The sequence below is a fragment of the Gorilla gorilla genome, chromosome 17 (genome assembly GCF_029281585.2).
Source record: "Gorilla gorilla gorilla isolate KB3781 chromosome 17, NHGRI_mGorGor1-v2.1_pri, whole genome shotgun sequence".
NCBI classification, from domain to species: Eukaryota; Metazoa; Chordata; class Mammalia; order Primates; family Hominidae; genus Gorilla; species Gorilla gorilla.
The window spans coordinates 77,948,367-77,966,114 of record NC_073241.2 but is presented as its reverse complement, the minus strand read 5'-3'; the positions used below and the strand labels follow the sequence as shown (position 1 = coordinate 77,966,114).

General features: G+C 50.7%; 1 protein-coding gene and 1 non-coding gene across 18 annotated transcripts in view; both read right to left on the bottom strand.

Annotated features, from left to right (window-relative positions):
* CTIF (cap binding complex dependent translation initiation factor) overlaps nt 1–17,748 on the bottom strand; it is a 326,114-nt gene that overhangs the window by 187,680 nt on the left and 120,686 nt on the right. For all 17 annotated transcript variants that reach the window (XM_055368763.2, XM_063699211.1, XM_055368767.2 and 14 more), the window contains 3 exons: nt 13,373–13,446; nt 12,656–12,760; nt 6,822–6,897 (listed from right to left, as the gene is read on the bottom strand). In XM_055368763.2, coding sequence (XP_055224738.1) covers nt 6,822–6,897; nt 12,656–12,760; nt 13,373–13,446 — 255 coding nt within the window. The remainder of the gene's footprint in view (nt 1–6,821; nt 6,898–12,655; nt 12,761–13,372; nt 13,447–17,748) is intronic.
* MIR4743 (microRNA mir-4743) lies at nt 6,873–6,984 on the bottom strand. Its single transcript, NR_106468.1, has one exon. It is a non-coding gene; the product is annotated as a microRNA mir-4743 (primary transcript).

Below are 17,748 nucleotides of genomic sequence, written 5' to 3'. Positions count from 1 at the left end.
TGGAAAGGAGGTTCTTCAGCAGCAGTCACTCTAGAGCACCTGGTGCTGGGGTTATGAGGCTGAAGGAAATGGCCCAGCCCTCAGGCAGCCCAGAGTCCAGGAAGGGAGTCTGGCAGTTACATAAGCAGGTGCGATGTGGTGGGAGCCATGCCACAGAGCTGGGGGTAGGGGCTCTGGGGAAATGGCAGGTGGATGCTGGACTCCATCCTGTGCATCTGAGAGGGCATCAGGGGAGGTATCCTGAGCCCGAAAAAGGACAGGCAGAGAAGGGCTGAGTGAGATTTTAGGCAGAGGGAACCGCCTGCCGGTGAGAAAGCAAGGAGAGATGGAAGATCAGAACAGATCAGGGGAGGGACTGACAGGGCCACAGGATGGCAGGGGGAGCCCAGGACAGAGGCTAGGCAAGGGTGCTGAGAACATCACAAAGCCTCCTGCCTGCTAAGGAGCCCGAACAGGGACAGAAGGGGCCGGAGATGGGGGTCTAGGCCTCTGTGGGTTGAGAAGATGCTGGGGACACAGCTGGTAGGATTTTTATGCCCCTCTTCTTCTGGGGTGCCGAAGTGGAGGGCAGGTAGGCAATGGGCTTCAGGCCAATCTCCCTTTGTCACCCTCTTTCCTTCTTGCCTCCAGGTAGGGAGGGGAGGCCAGCCCTGATTTTTGTCTAAGAAAGTCTCTAGGAAGCCCGCCTATCTCTGTACAGCCTCAAGACTCCCATAGGAGGGCTGGAGGTCCTCAGGCTAGAGGTGGGCTTTCCCTCCCATTTGGGGGTCTTCAGCTGGATGCACAATATCTCCTAGGTGAATCTGGAAGTAGGAGAGTGTTTTTGGTGGTCACTATGCCTGCCCCTCTCCAGTGACTGCCATTCAGTGGCAGAGGCCAGGAGTCCTAAATATCCCACATTGCATTGGACACGTCCATACTATTAAGAGTTGTCCCCACCACATATGCTAATAGCTAGGCCAGCTGACCCTCAGGACCCAAGGCCAGACGAGTGAACCAGCCAGCCCTATTTATGAGGGGCTTTGAAGAACACTAGGAAAACTCAGATAAGTCATCCCATTGTGCTCTCACAGGACCGCAAATTCCTCAAACACCAAAAGTCTGTGTTTGGGGATCAAGAAGCCTGTCTACCTTGTCCTAAGGGTACCCATGTGAATTGCAGATACTCCAAGGAGCAGTCAAGCCAGGAGCATTATCAGCCAGGACTTTAAGTTTTCAACTCTTGCTGATAATCAGAATTTCCTACAATGCTTTAAAAATGCAGATTCTAGCTGGACACAGTGGCTCATGCCTGTAATCCCAACACTTTGGGAGGCTGAGGTGGGCAGATCACTTGAGGTCAGGAGTTCGAGACCAGCCTGGCCAAGATGGTGAAACCCCATCTCTACTAAAAATACAAAAATTAGCTGGGCATGGTGGTGGGCACCTGTGGCCCAGCTACTTGGGAGGCTGACGCACGAGAATCGCTTGTACCTGGGAGGTGGAGGTTGCAATGATCCAAGATTGTGCCACTGCACTCCAGCCTGGGTGCCAGAGAGAGACTCCAAAAAAAAAAGGAAGGAAGGAAGGAAGGAAGGAAGGAAGGAAGGAAGGAAGGAGGGAAGGAAGGGAGAAAGAAAGAAAGAAAGAAAGAAAGAAAGAAAGAAAGAAAGAAAGAAAGAAAGAAAGAAAGAAAAGAAAAAAAGAAAGAAATGGATTCCTAGGTGTGATTCAGTGAGGGTGTTCTCCAGCCTCCAGGAGCCCCCCATGATTCCTGCCTTTGGGGATCCGCACCTCTGTGTAGGCCCTTCCCATATTGTACCAGGGTTGGTCTGTGCAAATGACATACAGCAAATGGCAGTGTGAAGCTCTGTCACTTCTGAGATCAGGCTATAAACGAGTGTGACTTCTGCGATGGAGTCTTCTCTCTCTCTCCCCCCGTCACCACGTGCTTCGGGGAAAGACAGCTGCCATATTCTGAGGGCACTCAAGCAGCTTATGCAGATATCGTGGCAAGGAAGCCAGGGAGGAACCCAGGCCTCCTGTCCCCAGCCAGGGAGGAACTGAAGCCTCCTGCCTTCAGACACAGGAGGGGGTCTTCCAGCCCAGGTGTGCCTTCTGATGGCGGCATCCCTGGTCATCAGCTTGACTGCAAACTCATGAGAGACCTTGAGCCTGAACCACCAGCTAAGCTGCTCCCAGAAAGTGTGTGGATCATAACTCTTTGTTGTTTTAAGCCACTAAGTTTTGAGCAATTTGTTACACAACAGTAAATGAGGAACACAGTGGGCAGACAGTGTAGATTTCAGCACTTCCCAGGCAGTTCCGACATGCAGCTGAGCTCCAGCACCGTGGCCTCAGATTCATCTGCTGATAGTTCACTGAGGGCAAAGCACATCCAAAGTGTGTGTCATGGAAACGTGGGGTGTGTGTGTGTGTGTGCTGTGTATATATGGGTGTATATGTGTGTGATGTATGTGTGTGCATGTGTAGTGTATGTATGTATGTATAGGGTGTGAAGGGATGTGTGTGATGTGTATATGTGTGTATGTACATGTGTGGTGTGTGGTATGTGCAGTGTGTATGTGTAGGTGTATGATATGTAATGTGTATGTTTGATGTGTGTGGTGTGTGTACGTGTGTGTGTACATGTGTGTGATAGATGGTGTGTAAGAGTGTGTGTGCGCGCACACGAATATCCAAGCCCTTCTGCTCCAGCCTGACAGTGGAGACGGTGGGTGAAGGCCTCCACTACCAGCCGCCCCTAAGAGCTTAGCATCACATGTGGGCCCTGGAGAGCCCAGAATTCTCACTGATTTACCGTCCCTTGAGAAAAAAAAGAAAACTCTAGAATGTGAAACCTCAGAGGACCTTGGTCTGATGATGTTCAAAGTTTGTTTAGTAGTAGAATTGTTTCTTCACATGAAACCATGTTAGAATCCTGATTTAGAGGCACCAGCCAAACAGTTCTGGGTGGGCCCAAGTGGGGGCCCCTAGAACTGGCTGCTTCCGCCTCCCTATTCCCCCCAGTAGCACCCAGGGGCAACCCAGAAGAATCCTGAGGGCTTCACAGTTTGCAAACCTCTGATCTAATAAAACTGTGTCATTATGCTGATGAGTAAACTGAGGCCCACAGAGGAGAGGTCACACACACGGCTCTGGCAGACGTCCAGAAGTGGATTCTTCTGACCTCTAGTCCAATCTGTCTCCACTGCCTGTCAGGCCGCATAGGAGAAGAATCAACCAGGGCCTTGGTAACCTATGAGCCAAGGTTCATCATCTGAGCTTTTGCCCAGCAGAAATGCCCTCTTCACCAAGAAACAACTCACCTGGGGGTAGGAGCAGGAAATCACCCCCTCCTCCCTCTTCTTAACAGAGGGGGCCCCCATAGCCTGGTCCACCCTCAGAAGGTGGGGCTTCACTGGCAGTGTTGAGTCCCGGGAATAATTACAGCAGAGACCAACACAGCACCCACTGTGCGCTGGGCATCATCCTCAGCACCTCAAGTGAAGGAATGTGCTTGATCTTCCCAAACGCCCCATAAAGTAGGTATGGTTATTTCCCTCATCTTACAGAGGAGGAAACTGAGGCAGAGTGCGAGTAAGTAGCTAGCCCAAGACTCCTGGGCTAACCAATGGCAGGGCTGGGATTCCATGGGGACTATGCCTGGGTCCAGACACCAAGCCCTTGACCGCCAACCTCCCACCCAGCCAGCAGCCCAGCTCTCCTTTCTCGTCTGAGCAGGAACCAAAGGTCCTCCATTTTGTACCCTAGAGGAGTGAAGAAACAGTCACCAAACAACACAAAGTGTCAGATCTGTTACTTTTCCAGCCATGACTCCCAAGCTTCTGGCTCAAAGGGTACCGAGTGGTCAACACCCCGCCTCGTGCAGGGGGCATCTGGTTTCTCACCTAGATCGGGGTCTCTCAAATGTACTTCTTCTATCAATGATGAATGCTCTTGGCATTTAGAAATGGAGTGATAAGGTGGTCACTTCGAGTACCTTACCCTTTTTTCTCTTGCGTCAAGGCTGGCTTTCCATTAGCAGTGATAATTTAATATAGATCCAGCCCAAAGGGTGTTTCGTGAGCTGATACTCTGCCTGTGACTTATACATCACAGCCTCGGCCCTACTGATTGATTCTTTTTCCTGTCAAATTTATAGGAAAGTGCAAGAACTGTACAAAGAACATCCATGTCCCCCTCACTCAGATTCCCCAACTGTTAACACCTCCGCATGTTTGCCCTTTCTCTCCCTCTGTGTCTACAAACCGTCATCATCAATCTCTTTCTAAACCATTTGAGGAGACGCTGCAGACACCAGGCCCATATCCCTCAAACATCATAGTGTGTATTTCTCAAAGTCAAGCACACTCGCCCACCTGACCAACACCACCTCCAAGTCAGGAAACTGACATCAAAGCAACACTACTGTCCCACCCACAGACTTAATCACATTCTCCAACTGTCCCAGCAAGGTCAGGATTTCCTTCTGGTTCAGGATTTCAGCAAGGAACACAAGTTGTATTTAGTCATTTGCCTCTTCAGTCTCCTACAATCTGGAAGACTTCCTCAGTCTTTCCCTGTCTTTTGTGTCCAAGCAGTTATAGAGAGTGGTCCTTATACTGATTTCCAAAAACCAGACTCAGGCTATGCTTTCTTGGAAGGAAAACCCAAGAAATGATGTTGGGTTTTCTGTGTGGCACATCAGAGGGACATAGTGTCCACCCATCCCATCACTAATGATGTTCCCTTGATCACCTGGTCATGTTGGGGCCTGCCAGCTTTCTGCACAATAAAGTCATCATATTTCTCTTTGTAATGAGGTGTCCTCTATGTGTGCCCTGGTTCATTGCCTGGAAAGTTTCCAGTCTGCAACACAGGGAGGGCAGTCCAGGGCCCAGTGGTCTCAATGGGCTAAGATGACAGGGTTCAAAATCCACGGAGTCCAAGACAATTTGATTTGCAAGGCAGAGTACTAAAGAGGAGAGACCAACATACAGAGATAAATCCAGAAATCTTAGCCTCTCAAGTCTTTGGCTGAGTATTAATTTGTCCATGTGTAAGGAAACTTCTGAGGCAAGGAACAGATAGAACAATCCACTGAGATCACATAGGGCTGAAAATAGTTTGTGTTTCTCCAGCCAGGGGGGAACACCTCCTAATACACAGAGCATTGGGTGGCAATCTCAGAAGGGTATTGATTCAGCAGTGGAGCAAAATTTGCCCTACACTAAAGTCTTCCCACCCTAACAAAGCCTAAAAGCAAGTCTTGAAAGGATCAAACTGTTTTTATGTAACTTAACTGTGATCCAGAACAAAACCCAAAATATTTAAAGTGATACAAAAAAAATAGCACCCAATAATGTAAAGGTTCTAACATATGACATTTAACATCAAATTACCAAGCATGTAAAGAAAGGTATGCCCCATAACCAAGAGAAAAATCAATGAATAGAAATAGACTCAGAGATTATATGGATGACAGAATTAGTAGAGAAGGACTTAAAACAGCTATTGGGAATAGGTTCTATATGCTCCAGAAAAGAAAGCATGAGGAAGAGAAGATATATATATATTTATTTATTTACTTATTTATTTATTTAAAAAGCCCACAGTGACCTTCGAGAGATAAAAACTACAATATCTGAAATGAAAAATATACTGAATGGGATTAACAGTAGATTTGACACTGGAATAAAATATTAGTGAACTTGAAGAAATAGCAATAAAAACTATCCAAAATGAAACACAGAGAGTAAAGAAAGACTTTAAAAAATCAGGCAGAGCTTTGGTGAGCCATGGGAAAAGATGAAGAAGCATAGAATACATACAATTGGAACCCCAGGGTTGAGGGAAAGTAGGAGGAATAGTGGCTGAAAATTTTCCAAATTTGATGAAACTATAAACCTACAGATCCAAGAAACTCAATAAATCCCAAGTGGGAGAAACATGAAGAAAACCACCACACCAAGGCACATCATAATCAAATAGATGAGGTCTTAACTGTATGCTCTATTGTCTCTCATTGATAGGCCCAAGGCATGAACAGAGAAGAAACAAAATGGCAAAGGCACCAGGAAGAGATGAATGGATATAGGTAAAATAGCAGGAGAAGAATCAGGAGAGAAGGGAAGGGTGGCACAGTGGAGTGTGGTGGTAGGTCATGGTCACTGGCAGTGGCAGACTCAGTCACTGTGGAAGGTCCACTGCTTTTACACCCCTGCAGCAGGCCCAGTCGCACTCCTGAGAGCAGCTAGACTCCTGCTGTTTCCACCAAAAGTCCAGCACTATAAGTATCTAGAGACCTGGATTCACTGAGTGAATCCTCTTTGTCCTGGAACCTGGCCTGATTCCAGGAAAGAGGCCCAATCAATAAAAAAAAGAGCAAGCATAGCAGACACCTGGAGGCCAGCAGGGCAAGTCCACTGTTCAAAAGCCTAAAGACAGCCCCAGCCACATTAGAATCTCTTCCAGGCCTGCCAGTCCCACCTGAACACACCACAGGACACTTCACCTGCAGAGAGGTTTCAGGCCAAGGGACAAAAACTTCCAAGTTCACTGAGTTGCCAGGGCATGGTCTATTTCATCTCTAGGGCACATCAGGCCTGCCAGCAGGGCCTGCAGCATCACCGAGTAGGCTGTCACACACACTATCACAATGGGACACCCTGGAGAATGGCAGGTAGCCAGCCCTGCCTATTACTACCATACAGGCGGTTACACTCCTTGCTGGAACAAGCGGCCAGAAGGAGTGCTTCGGTTAGGTCCTGTCCAGGAAGAGGATCAGGAGGACTCCAGGGGTGGGGGTGGGCTGTTAGAGAGCCTGCCCCTGCACCTACCTGCCAGGCTGGAAGGACCTTCTCGATGTCATTCAGGTTGATGCCATCCCCATCTTCCAGCTTCCCTTTGCCACACCTGGACCAGAAAAGACAGAAAGGCATTGGAAAGATGGCTCATTCATGCCTCCTGTCCCATCCGGCCAGCAGGAGAGGAGGGACAGTCAGCAGATACCTGGTGCTGCCCACCCTCAAGCCCTGCAGGGGCTGTCCCACCTAGAGGAAACAGCCCTAGAGACGCGGTGTGTTTGTGGCAGGGGGTCCTCCCATAATGCAACAGCCAACCTGGAGGGAGGTGGGAGAGGAACCAGAGTTCCCCTTGCTCCTTCCAGGCAGAGAAGCTAAGCTCCTTACTCATCACAACTCCTGTCAGAGCCCATCCACCTTGCCCCATTACACTGAACAGAAGATCAGTGGACAGAGACACCAAGCAACTTTCTCAAGGTCACATAGGCTGGCAGGGGCTAGCAGAAAACCCAATAGGGCTTCCTTCCTTTTTGGCTTGACTCTGGGTCAGTCCAGCAAGCCCACTCAGATAGTCTATGCTTTGTCTTCATGTCCTCTGTGAGTGGGCGTGCCCTCGGGCCAGAGAGGCTGGCCCCAACTCCCTGGCCAGAGGTCTGAATCTTTGGCATACTTAAGGGTGCAGATTCCGAAACCAGACTCCCAGGGTTTGAATCCCCGCTGCATCCCTTACCAACTGGGGACCCTGTACAAGTTGTTTAACCTCTCTGTACTCATTTCATCAAATGAGTTTCCTCATTTGTGAAATGAGGATAATAGTGTCTAACATCTTAAGGTGGCTGGAGGATTAAATTAATGAATGTATCTGGAGTGCTTGGATGCTTAGAACTGTGACAGCCCACAGTAAACGGTACATATATATACACACATATATAGTCTAGCTTATATATATATATACATAAATGTTCAGCTTGTTTGTTTATTAATGTGTGTGTGTATATTTCTTGTGTATGTATTATTATCTGTATTTACCATTAAATATATCTTAAACATACACACATATGTTTAATGGTAAATACTGGTAATAATAACAAAATTATAATAAAATAAATAATGAAGTAAATATATTGCTACTACTATGACTACTTTCATTACCACTAATATTGTTGCTGTTGTTTGGGCAAAGAGGCAGGAGGGTGATTAATTAAGGACACAGATTCTGGAGCCAACCCAGCCTCATGCAAATTACTCAATTTCTGGGTCTCCTAGTTGCTTCATCTATTGAAGAGAAGATGGTAACAGCTCCTCCCTCTCTGGGTGGTGGCGAGTTTTAAATAAATGAGGCAAACACTTAGAACAGGGGCTGGAGCATGGCCGGTGCATAGTAAGTATTGTCAGTTACTATTATTACTGGTATTGACTGAGGAATGGTGAGAGATGTCCCATGAGTTGGGTTATTTTCCAGCTGCAGAGTTCATGCGAATCTCACATTTCAGAGTAACTAGTTCATTGTTTAAACATTTACCAAGCATCTCTTCTGTTTTGGGCCTTGTGAACAAAAAAAAATCAGTTTTGGTTCCTGCCCTCAGACAGTGGATGGCTCTTAGAACAAATCCTAAACTCCTCTAACAGGGGTGGGTGCCTGAGCACCATTAGGTGGCAGCACGAGATCAGCGTCATAAAAGTCCTATGGCCAGAGGCGCCCTGGAACCCAGAGGAGGAGAAACTAGCTGCAAACACCAGCAAAGGCCTGGGTGGAAGAGAACAAGGGGCTAACCCAAGCCCCATTTGATGGCTCATTTCTCCATTCACCAAACGCTTCTGTGCCCGGCTCTGGACAGGGTCTGGGACCCAGGTGTAAACAGTGCACACAACTGGCCCTCTCGGTGTCTGGTGGGATAATCACCCCCCACAGTACAGCAGCCAGTGCCCCGTCAGGGACAAGGGATCGTTGCAGGAACCCCAAGGAGCAGCGTCTAGAACTGTCTTGGGCGAGGGGCGAGAGGTGAGCTGGCCAAGCACAGGGAATTTGGGAGGATGTCCCAGGCAGACATGGCCCAGGCAAAGGCCTGGAGTTAGGAGCATGTGTGGTGCCAGTTTGCTGTGGCTAGAGCATGTTAGGGGTCAGGGTGCAAGAGGTAGGCAAGGGGCATGGTGGAGCTGGGGTGGGGAATGGTGTGCAAGGTATAACAGGCATGAAGGAAAAGAGAAAAAGTTTCCCCTGGCCCCCGGCTGTCCCCACAACTGTGATGTGCTGGGGCTACAGTTGAGCAGGTGGAGAAAGGCCCGGAACATCCAAACATCTCTTAACTCATCAATCTGCCTGGTGCAGACAGGCTGGCCTGTGAAAGCACCAACTGCGTGTAGTCTTCTGTGTTCTGCACCCGCCTGGGCCATAGGGGAGGAGGGCACTGGAGACTTGGCTAGACTAGAATGGCTGACACCACCTCCCCAGCGTCTCCTGTGGGTAAAACACACCTCAGGACTCTCTCGCATGCGCTGAGCTCCAAGCACACGCTGGGCACCAGCCTAGCACACTCCAAACACAGCCTTCTGTTCTCACCTCAGCGCCCCGGGGGTGGGCAGGTGGAGGCCTGCAGGGAGGGCTGCTGTCCCACGAGGCCTGCCCTCGTCAGGGCTCAGATCTCCCCGGAGGCCTGCAGGTTTGGAGGGCTGAAGGTGGCTACAGACCAGCTGAGTCACTGCTGCCAACAGGGTTTCCAAGGCAACAGCCTTCTCGGATTTCTGTCCCTCCATGGAAACACAGGCTGCAGGGAGCCTTGGCAACTGAGTGGTACCTGCATCCCAGGGAGGCTGCAGTGGCTGGCGCATGGAGTGTGTCCCCACTACAGCAGGACTCTAAGGTGGACACAGTTCCTGGTCTGACCATGAGGTGGCCACAGACACTGCACTCAGACTCCCTGGGAAACTGGGAGTGACAGGCTTTGGCTAGTGAGCCAGATATCCATGGGAGACCCCAGGTGACTCTCAGCAAATCTGGAGGCTCCTGGTGAGAAAGTGAGACAGGCCGAGGAATTCAGGCCCACAGCTGGTGACACAGGTGTGGCTGGTTACTCTGGCTTCAGAAGAGACAAAGTCCCTCGGCATAAGGGGAATTCCTCTCCTTCATAGTTATTCATCGCTTTTTTGCTAGGAATTTAGTTCATCTCTGGGGACTGGTGAGACACTTTGGCAAGCTTGCCTTCAACATGCAGGCCCCATTGGGCACCTGTAGTCAATAAGGCAGCACCATCACTTCGATCTCCCCAGGCCTCAGTGTCCCCACTGACTTCACCAGCTATGTGCTCCCGGGGCACACAGGAGAGACTGGAGCTGCCCAGGGAAGTCTCCCTCCTGAAGCCTTTCCCAGATGGTTCAACCTGTAAAGTGCTCTCCTTTCTAACCCCTTTTGCATTGACTTTATTTAACCCTGCACCAGGCATCACACTTTATACCTGTCTATATATGTCTTTATGGTGTCTATATGTCTACACTGCATAGTCTAGTCTGTTTGTCTACACCGCATAGTCTAGTCTTTCTTCCCCTACACAGTCTCCATCATGAATAGGTTCATATTTCCTTTTCCCAGTAGAATAAACAGTCCTTCTGGGCAGGGACTGTATTGTATACTCGTGTGTGTGTGTTTGTGTGTGTATGTGTATGTGTCTACTTTCCTGGTACCCAGCACCATGCAGGGACCCAGCAGGTCTAGTGACAGACTGGCTACACTGAACTTGAGAAAAGCAAAATCCTGCTCCTATTCCTGTGGCATACCCAAGCTCCACTACACTGTTGCAACAGGACACCAGGCAAGCATCACCTTTGCTCACAACCCCTTCCTGAAGCTGACCCGCTGAGAAAGGTAGGTAAGGCCATCCTTCCTAAGCACAGAGGTGTGGAGGCCCAGCCCTGTGCAGCTCAGCAGCCTGGAAGGAGCATGGCCTCCCTGCAACTGAATGAGTGGGCTGAGCAGGCAGTGAGCAGGGTGGATGGGGTAAGGTAGGGTCGGGAGCCTTGCGGCTGTGTCTCTCCTATGCTCCATCTTAACCAGTGCCTCCATGCGCAAAGCCATCTCTCCCTCTTCACCCAAAGAGAAATGGGACCCACAACAGGGAGAGCAATGAAAAAGAGGCATGTGAGAGGCTGGTGTCTCCTGGGAGAGTTGGATGCAAGTGATGGGCCTCTCCCCAGCAACACACACGTGTGCATGCACACATACAAATTTGCAGAAAATTTTAAGGAGGTTAAGAATACCCTGATGTGGTGAACTAGGGGTTGGATGGTGTCAGAAGGCCTGGCCTTAAATGCAGGCTCTGTTATTCAGGCAAGTTACTTTGCTTCTCTGAGTGTTATTTTCCTCATCTCTAAGGTAGGAATGACCCCATTTCTTTCCGCGGGTTGTTGCTCATTACACTATGATGGGACCAATGTTGCCAAGAGGAGAGGTTGGGTGGGACAAATATAGCAGCAGGAAGACATGTGAGATGCAGGATAGTGTCCAGTAAAGTCACTAATACTTAGATCTGAAGTGAAAGGGAGACAAGAGTGAGCAGGGGAGGGCTGGAAGGAAAAGTAAGGGTCATCAGTATCATAATAAAACACAAACAAACAAAAACCAAGAAAGAAGAAAAAGCACAAGTGCTGGTGGGGATGTGGAGAAATTGGAATCTCATACATTGCTGGTATGAATGCAGAATATTCAGCTGCTATGGAACACAGTTTGACAGCTCCTCAAAGAGTTCAACAGAATTACCATACAACCCAGCAATTCCACCCCAGGTATACACCCAAGTAATTACAAGCAAGGACTCAAACAGATACAGCAGTATTTTTGACAATAGCCAAAAGGTGGAGATGACTCAAGTAAGAATTGATAGATGCATGGGTAAACAAATTGTGGTATATCCATACAATGGAATAGTATTCAGCCATGAAAAGGAATAAAGTTCTGATACATGCTATAATGAATGAACCTCAAAAACATTATGCCAAGGGAAAGAAGCCAGGCCCAAGAGGTCACATATGACTGTTTCTGTAAGTATGCAAAATAGATTAATTAATAGAAACAGAAAGCAGATCGGTGGTTGCCAGGGGCTGGGGGTGGTGATGGGATGGGGAATGATTGCCTAGTTGGTACGGGGTTTTATATTGGGATGATGAGAAGGTTTCAGAACTAGATAGACATGGTAGTTGCACAACAGGGCTAGCATACTAAATGCCAGTGGATTGAACACTTTATAATGGTTAATTTTATAGTATGGGAATTCTGCCTCATTAAAAATTATATAAAACTATAAAAGAAGGAGCAGCCATTTGTCCCACACCTCTGTGTCTCGCTGGAGTCACATTCCTGTCCTGAGGTCAGCCCAGGCTGTGACACCACTTTTGAAAAGGGAAGGCAACCCTGCCACACAAAGTCATAGAGGGTGAGAAAAGCCGGTGTAAAATCAGGCATGACACCAGCTGCTCCCCAAGTGTGGTCCCTGGACCAGCATCGGCACCCGCTGGGGAACTTGTTAGAAACACACAGCCTCAGTCCACACCTACGGAATCACAGACTCTGGGGTGGGCCTGTCCTCTGTGCCACCGCCCAGGTGATTCTGCTGCGCTGGACTGGATTACTGACAAGCAGGGCCACTGTGGGTCATCAGGAGCAGGTGGGGATGGCATGGCTAGAGGGGGCTGGGCAGAGGGAAATGGAGGGATTCCAGGAGAAGCCAGTGAGCCTGCAGCTCTGGGCCGCATAAGAAGAGCATCCCGGGGCATCAGCCACCTGAGTCCCCTGTGCAGCAGAGCAGCCTCCCTGTGGAGGCAAAGGCCACTCCCGTCCCCTGCCCCACCCCACCCTGGGTAAGAGCCCCGGCACCCCTTACCCTTCGCGGTCGATGTGTGGCAGGGGCTGCTTGGGCGTGTGTCGGACTTTGCGGTGGAACTGGGTGAAGTCCAGCTTTTCCGGCTGCAGGTCCCAGGTGGCACCACTAGAGGGCGAGGGAGGGTGAGAAACGGAGGCAAGAGGGCAACAGCCCAGTTACTGACGGAACCAGGGGGCCAGGCTGAACGTGGCAGAGCAGATCCGCAGAAAGGGGCCGCCAGGGGCCAGGCGGGGGGCCCCACTCAGAATGGAGCCCCAGGTGCCACCCCTCACCTTCCTCACCCTGCCGTGGGAAAGTGCATGCTTATGAAACAAGTGTGGGCCTGATGCCCATTGCACAGCGGCCTCTGCAACACCTGAGTTTGTTTCCATTTGAGGAAGGCCAGGGAGAGCAAGGGGCCAAATGCCGGTCTCCAGCCTCTGACAAGCAGCTCAAAGTGACGACCCGGCCACCGTGAGGTAGATGAGGCAGGCTAGTGGGAAGCGGGGCCCAGCCTCTGCAGCCCCATCCCGGGGGCCCTCCCCATGCCTCCACTGTCTCCTGTTGACACTCACCGCCTCCTCTCTCCGGCCTTCTTTCCACCCCTTCCTTCCTACACCCCCTACTCTGCTTCTCTCTGCCTCTTGCTCATGAACCATCAGCATTCATTCGGCCCCCAAGGAAGCCAGTTTCCCCGGCTGGACCTCACACCACAGGGAAGGAGGAGGAGGAGGTTACCTGAAGGAATCGAAGGTGTTGGCCGCCCAGATGTCCGTGCCCAGCATGTCCAGAGAGTTGTCTTTGCTGCCATTCTGGAAGAGATGGGGGTGAAAGGGCTGACATTAATTGCTTGGCCAGGATGCTGAGAACACGGGGCCAGGGCCTGAGGGGCTGGGGGGCTGGAGTGAGCCCCCAAGTGAGTATGGTGGCTGGTGCACCCAGTCAGAGTCAGGGGACTGCCTGGGGGTCTCCTGGCCTCCCCCCAGGCATGGGCCCTCGTTTCACTGAGGTTTTATAGATGTATACAGAAGGGTCCAGGCCCCTGCTGCCCCAGGCCCATGGCTCTCTCCTCAAAGCCTCCACACCCAACAAGTGCTCTGTACCACCCAGAGCCACCATCACCACTGCCAGCCTGATGGCTGAGGCTTCTCCCCAGGGAGGGGCTCTGCAGAGCCAGGCCCACTGGGGAGCCCATGGAGGCTGCCTTCCTTCACGGTTCAGTCCTACTCCCTAGAAGCCCCCACCGACCAAGGCTACACCAGCAACTGGATTTCTCTGAGTCGAGCCGATCCTCCAGTGTTCCCTATGTGACCCACCCCAGAGACAGAAACCTCTTTACTCAATGCAGCTTCTATGATTTGGTTTCTCTGCTCTCTGGCTGGTGAGCTCCCTGGCAAATTCTCCAACCCCTGACCGCACCTGATGCCCTCCAGCCCTTCTTACCCCTGCAATCTGGTTTCCAACGTCACACTCTTTAAAACAATACTTCCACATCCACCTGAGCTGAACGTGTGCACGCCGTATGACCCAGAAATTCACTCCCAGGTATAAACACAGAGAAATGTGCCCGATGCTCACCAAAAGACATGTACAGAAAGCGTATACAGCAGCATCCGCCATTACAGCTCCAAACTGGAGACCACCCACATGCCTGTCATCAGCTGATTCAATAAATAAACCGTGGTATGTTCACATATTGGAGTATCACACCGCAGTGAGCACAAAGTAAAATAACATGCAACAATATGAATAAATATCACAAGCATACAGGGAACAAAAGAACCCAGATGCAAAAGAGAACCAATTATGTTCAGGAACAGGCAAACTAACGAATGTATAGTGAAAGAACTCAGATAGTAACTGGAAGAGGAAACCAATCTACTTTCCAGAGAGAGACAGACAGAGAGCGAGCAGCTTTGATTAACTAGAAGGAGAGGGCACAAAAACCGGAAAGGCTGGACAGTCCAGCCTCCAAGCAGAAGGGGTCAGGCACTCCAGCTGCCACAGACAGGAGGCAGGAGGTAATGAGAGCCTGGAGGAGAGGTGGAGGGCTTATGGAGTCGAAGGGACAAGAGGACTGTCTGGGGAGAACCACCTGGGCTGTCTGACTCTGGGCAAGTCCCTCAGCCTTCCTGGGTCTCATTGATAACATGAAGACTGGTCCCTCTCTCTGGGCACCAACAGCCTGCAGCCTGCAGGTCTAAGTAACTTGAAACTTCCTCATTCCAGGATGCCCTGAGAGCTTGCACAATCCTTTCTAGCAGATCAGCCACATTTATTCAGGGCCGCCATGGCCCTGGGTGCTTCTCCCCATGCCTTTCCTGTCCCATCCCCGTAATCCCCTTTGCTCCTGACCATGGCCTGTCAACTGGGCCTTGCTCCCCTCTTGCCCTCTCCAAATGTGCCCCATCTGTCAAAGATTGGCTCAGCCAGGAAGCACCTCTGGCCTCCCAAACTGCAGTCACCTCGCTCTGCCCTGAACTTGCTATCTGTGTGGGTGACTTACAGTAGCAGAGCCGGCCTCTTGCAGTTCTCACTTCTATTTCCTGTAGTGACCTCTCTCCCACAGGAGATAGCGGGCCCTTGATGGCAGGGACCCCCTGGGTCCCCCAGAGCTGGAAGCTCAGTGCTCCTGACATACACTGCAAGAGATTTTCACCATCTTCTTTAAACATGCGTTTTCTTTTTGCCTCAGTAAACTGTGTGACCTCGGCAAAGTCACTTCACCAGTCTGGACTTCAGATTCTTCATATTTAAATAAAGAGATCCCAGAATGAAATACCATGCCCTGTAGATGGGCTCCTTCTGACTGGCATGCGTGCTGCTACCATCCCTTCTCCTGCCAGCGGCAGATATCACTAATCAATTACAGCATGGCTGCCAGTCCTCCAAGCAGGTGGCCCCTAATGTTCTAGGATCATCCTCTCTCCCTTTTCTTCGAGTTGCCTCACATCCTCCCCATTCCAACTCCTGGGGCCCTGCTTGCTCCAAGTGCAACTCTGAAACTCCAGGTCAGCTAGAGAGACTCACCTTCTATCACACAACCCCCAAGGGGACAGCCCCTGCCTCCCGAGATGTTGACCGGCTTGTTCACAACCCCCTCCTGGGCCTCGAGTGTAATTATCATTGGGGATAGCAGCCAAAAATAACATCGAAAGCAAAGATAAAAAAAAATCATACATGCAAACAAAACTCTTGCTTCCAAAGCACCTATTGCAGACCTCACTCAGCATGCAGTTCATTTTCCTCCTTCAGCCCAGTGACCTGAAGCCTCTCCTTCTCCACACGTGTCTTCCCTAATCCCTGATCTGTTAAATACCCAATGTTCTCTGGCGCCTATAAATTCAGCTTCAGTGGATCACCTCTTGGTCACTGCTCTCTTACATGAATGTTAGACCTTCCCCAAGTAGACTGTAATCTTCTCCACTGGACTGCCTCTTTCTCTTTGTGCCCCCACAGTGGCCAAGCCAGGCACACAGGAGGGCCAGCTTGGATTCCTGCCAACTGATTGAGGAGATGCCACTTTGTAACAGGAGGAAGCACGCCCCTACTGCCTCTGTGGCTGAAAGACTGAATCAAGATTAGGATGTCAAGAATGATTTACCGTCCTAGGATCCGAGGCCCGTAAGGCCCTTAGAGAGTAAGAAACATGGATGGACAGATTGAGAGAGAGAGCAACTATGTAGAGAAGGTCATGGCCAAACCTAGAAGTGCAAAGCATCTTCCAGGAAAATGGTGATTCACCTTGAAGGCAGTTGATGGGCACGTAAATCTCCCTCCTGGCCTGCAGGTTGGCATCTTGGCTACTACTCCTCAACTGGCAGGGAGGGAGGACAGGTCAGAGTAACAGTCACTGGCAGCAGCTGTGAGGGGGCCAGTGCCCCTGTGCAGAGAGCTGGTGGAACCTCTCTGCCTGGAGGAGGGGGCACTACCCTTGGGCTAAGGGAGGTGACTGGGCAGGGCAAACTTGGGCATTTCCAAAGCAGTATCCCTGGCAGGGGACCCACCAATCTCTGGACTTCCAGATTCTTGGGGTCAGGGAAATGTGCTCCCAGCTGATGGGAGGGAAAGAGCCAGGGCAGAAGCTGTGCCTGCATGTGTGTGTTTATTCTTTACAGAGGAAGCCCACACTTCCGTGCATCTGCAGAACAGCCCTGTGATCAGCTGCTGCCATCTCCATGTTGGGGGTGAAAAACAGGAGCCTGGGGAGAGGGGCCATGGCCCAGCTGGGGAGCAGGTGGTAGAGTCACGGTGGCAACCAGTGCTCCTCCAAGAGCCATGGCAGTCACACAACCAACACATGTCACAGGTGACAGACTCACACATTTTCCTCATTGAATCCCCACAACTCCTTACAACAACTCAGGGAACATATCCCTGAATGATATCAAGAGCCTAAATCCATATTTAAATGACAAGAAACCCAGCGATATCCCTGCCATTCCCAGTACACACTGTATTTCTTGAGCCACCCCCGCCCTGTGGCTCAGCCTCCTGACTCCTGTGTCTCCCTCCCCAGGCTGGAAAACTCGGCACCAGGCTGCTTCTCCTTCCTCTCTCGCTCTGCCCCACAGGTCTCTGCCCCACAGCCCACCTTGGGCCTTTGGGCCGGGTCTCACCTCTCCTTTGCCACAAGGCTTGAGTCTTGTTAACTCTCACACTGACCGGCCTCCTGCCTCATTCCCTCCCCCGTGATGACTGCAATTCTGATTTTCAGAGCTGAGGAACAAAAGTGCCAGCAAGGTGAGCCCTTTACAAACCAAGGAGCCGGACCCCATCTTTGCACAGCTCCAGGGAGCCCTGGGGGTGCAGCTCCAGGAACGAATATCATATGGACAGCACCCCCGGAGCTGTGAAGCTCAGCAGCCCTGGAGGAGGCAGCAGGTGGAGGTGACAGCACTGAGAAGAATGAGGACCCCAGCCGCTGAGCTGGACACATGGAGGAGAGCAGTGGGCAAGGCATCGGGCCTCTCTGTCTGAATATCAGGAAGGAGATCGCCATGAAGACTCGGGGCCTGGCAGACGAGAAGCTGAGTCTCTGGAGAAGTAGGTATAGGGCAACACCTTGGACACAGGGGCCGCACTCCTTATTGCCACTCTACTTGATATAAGAA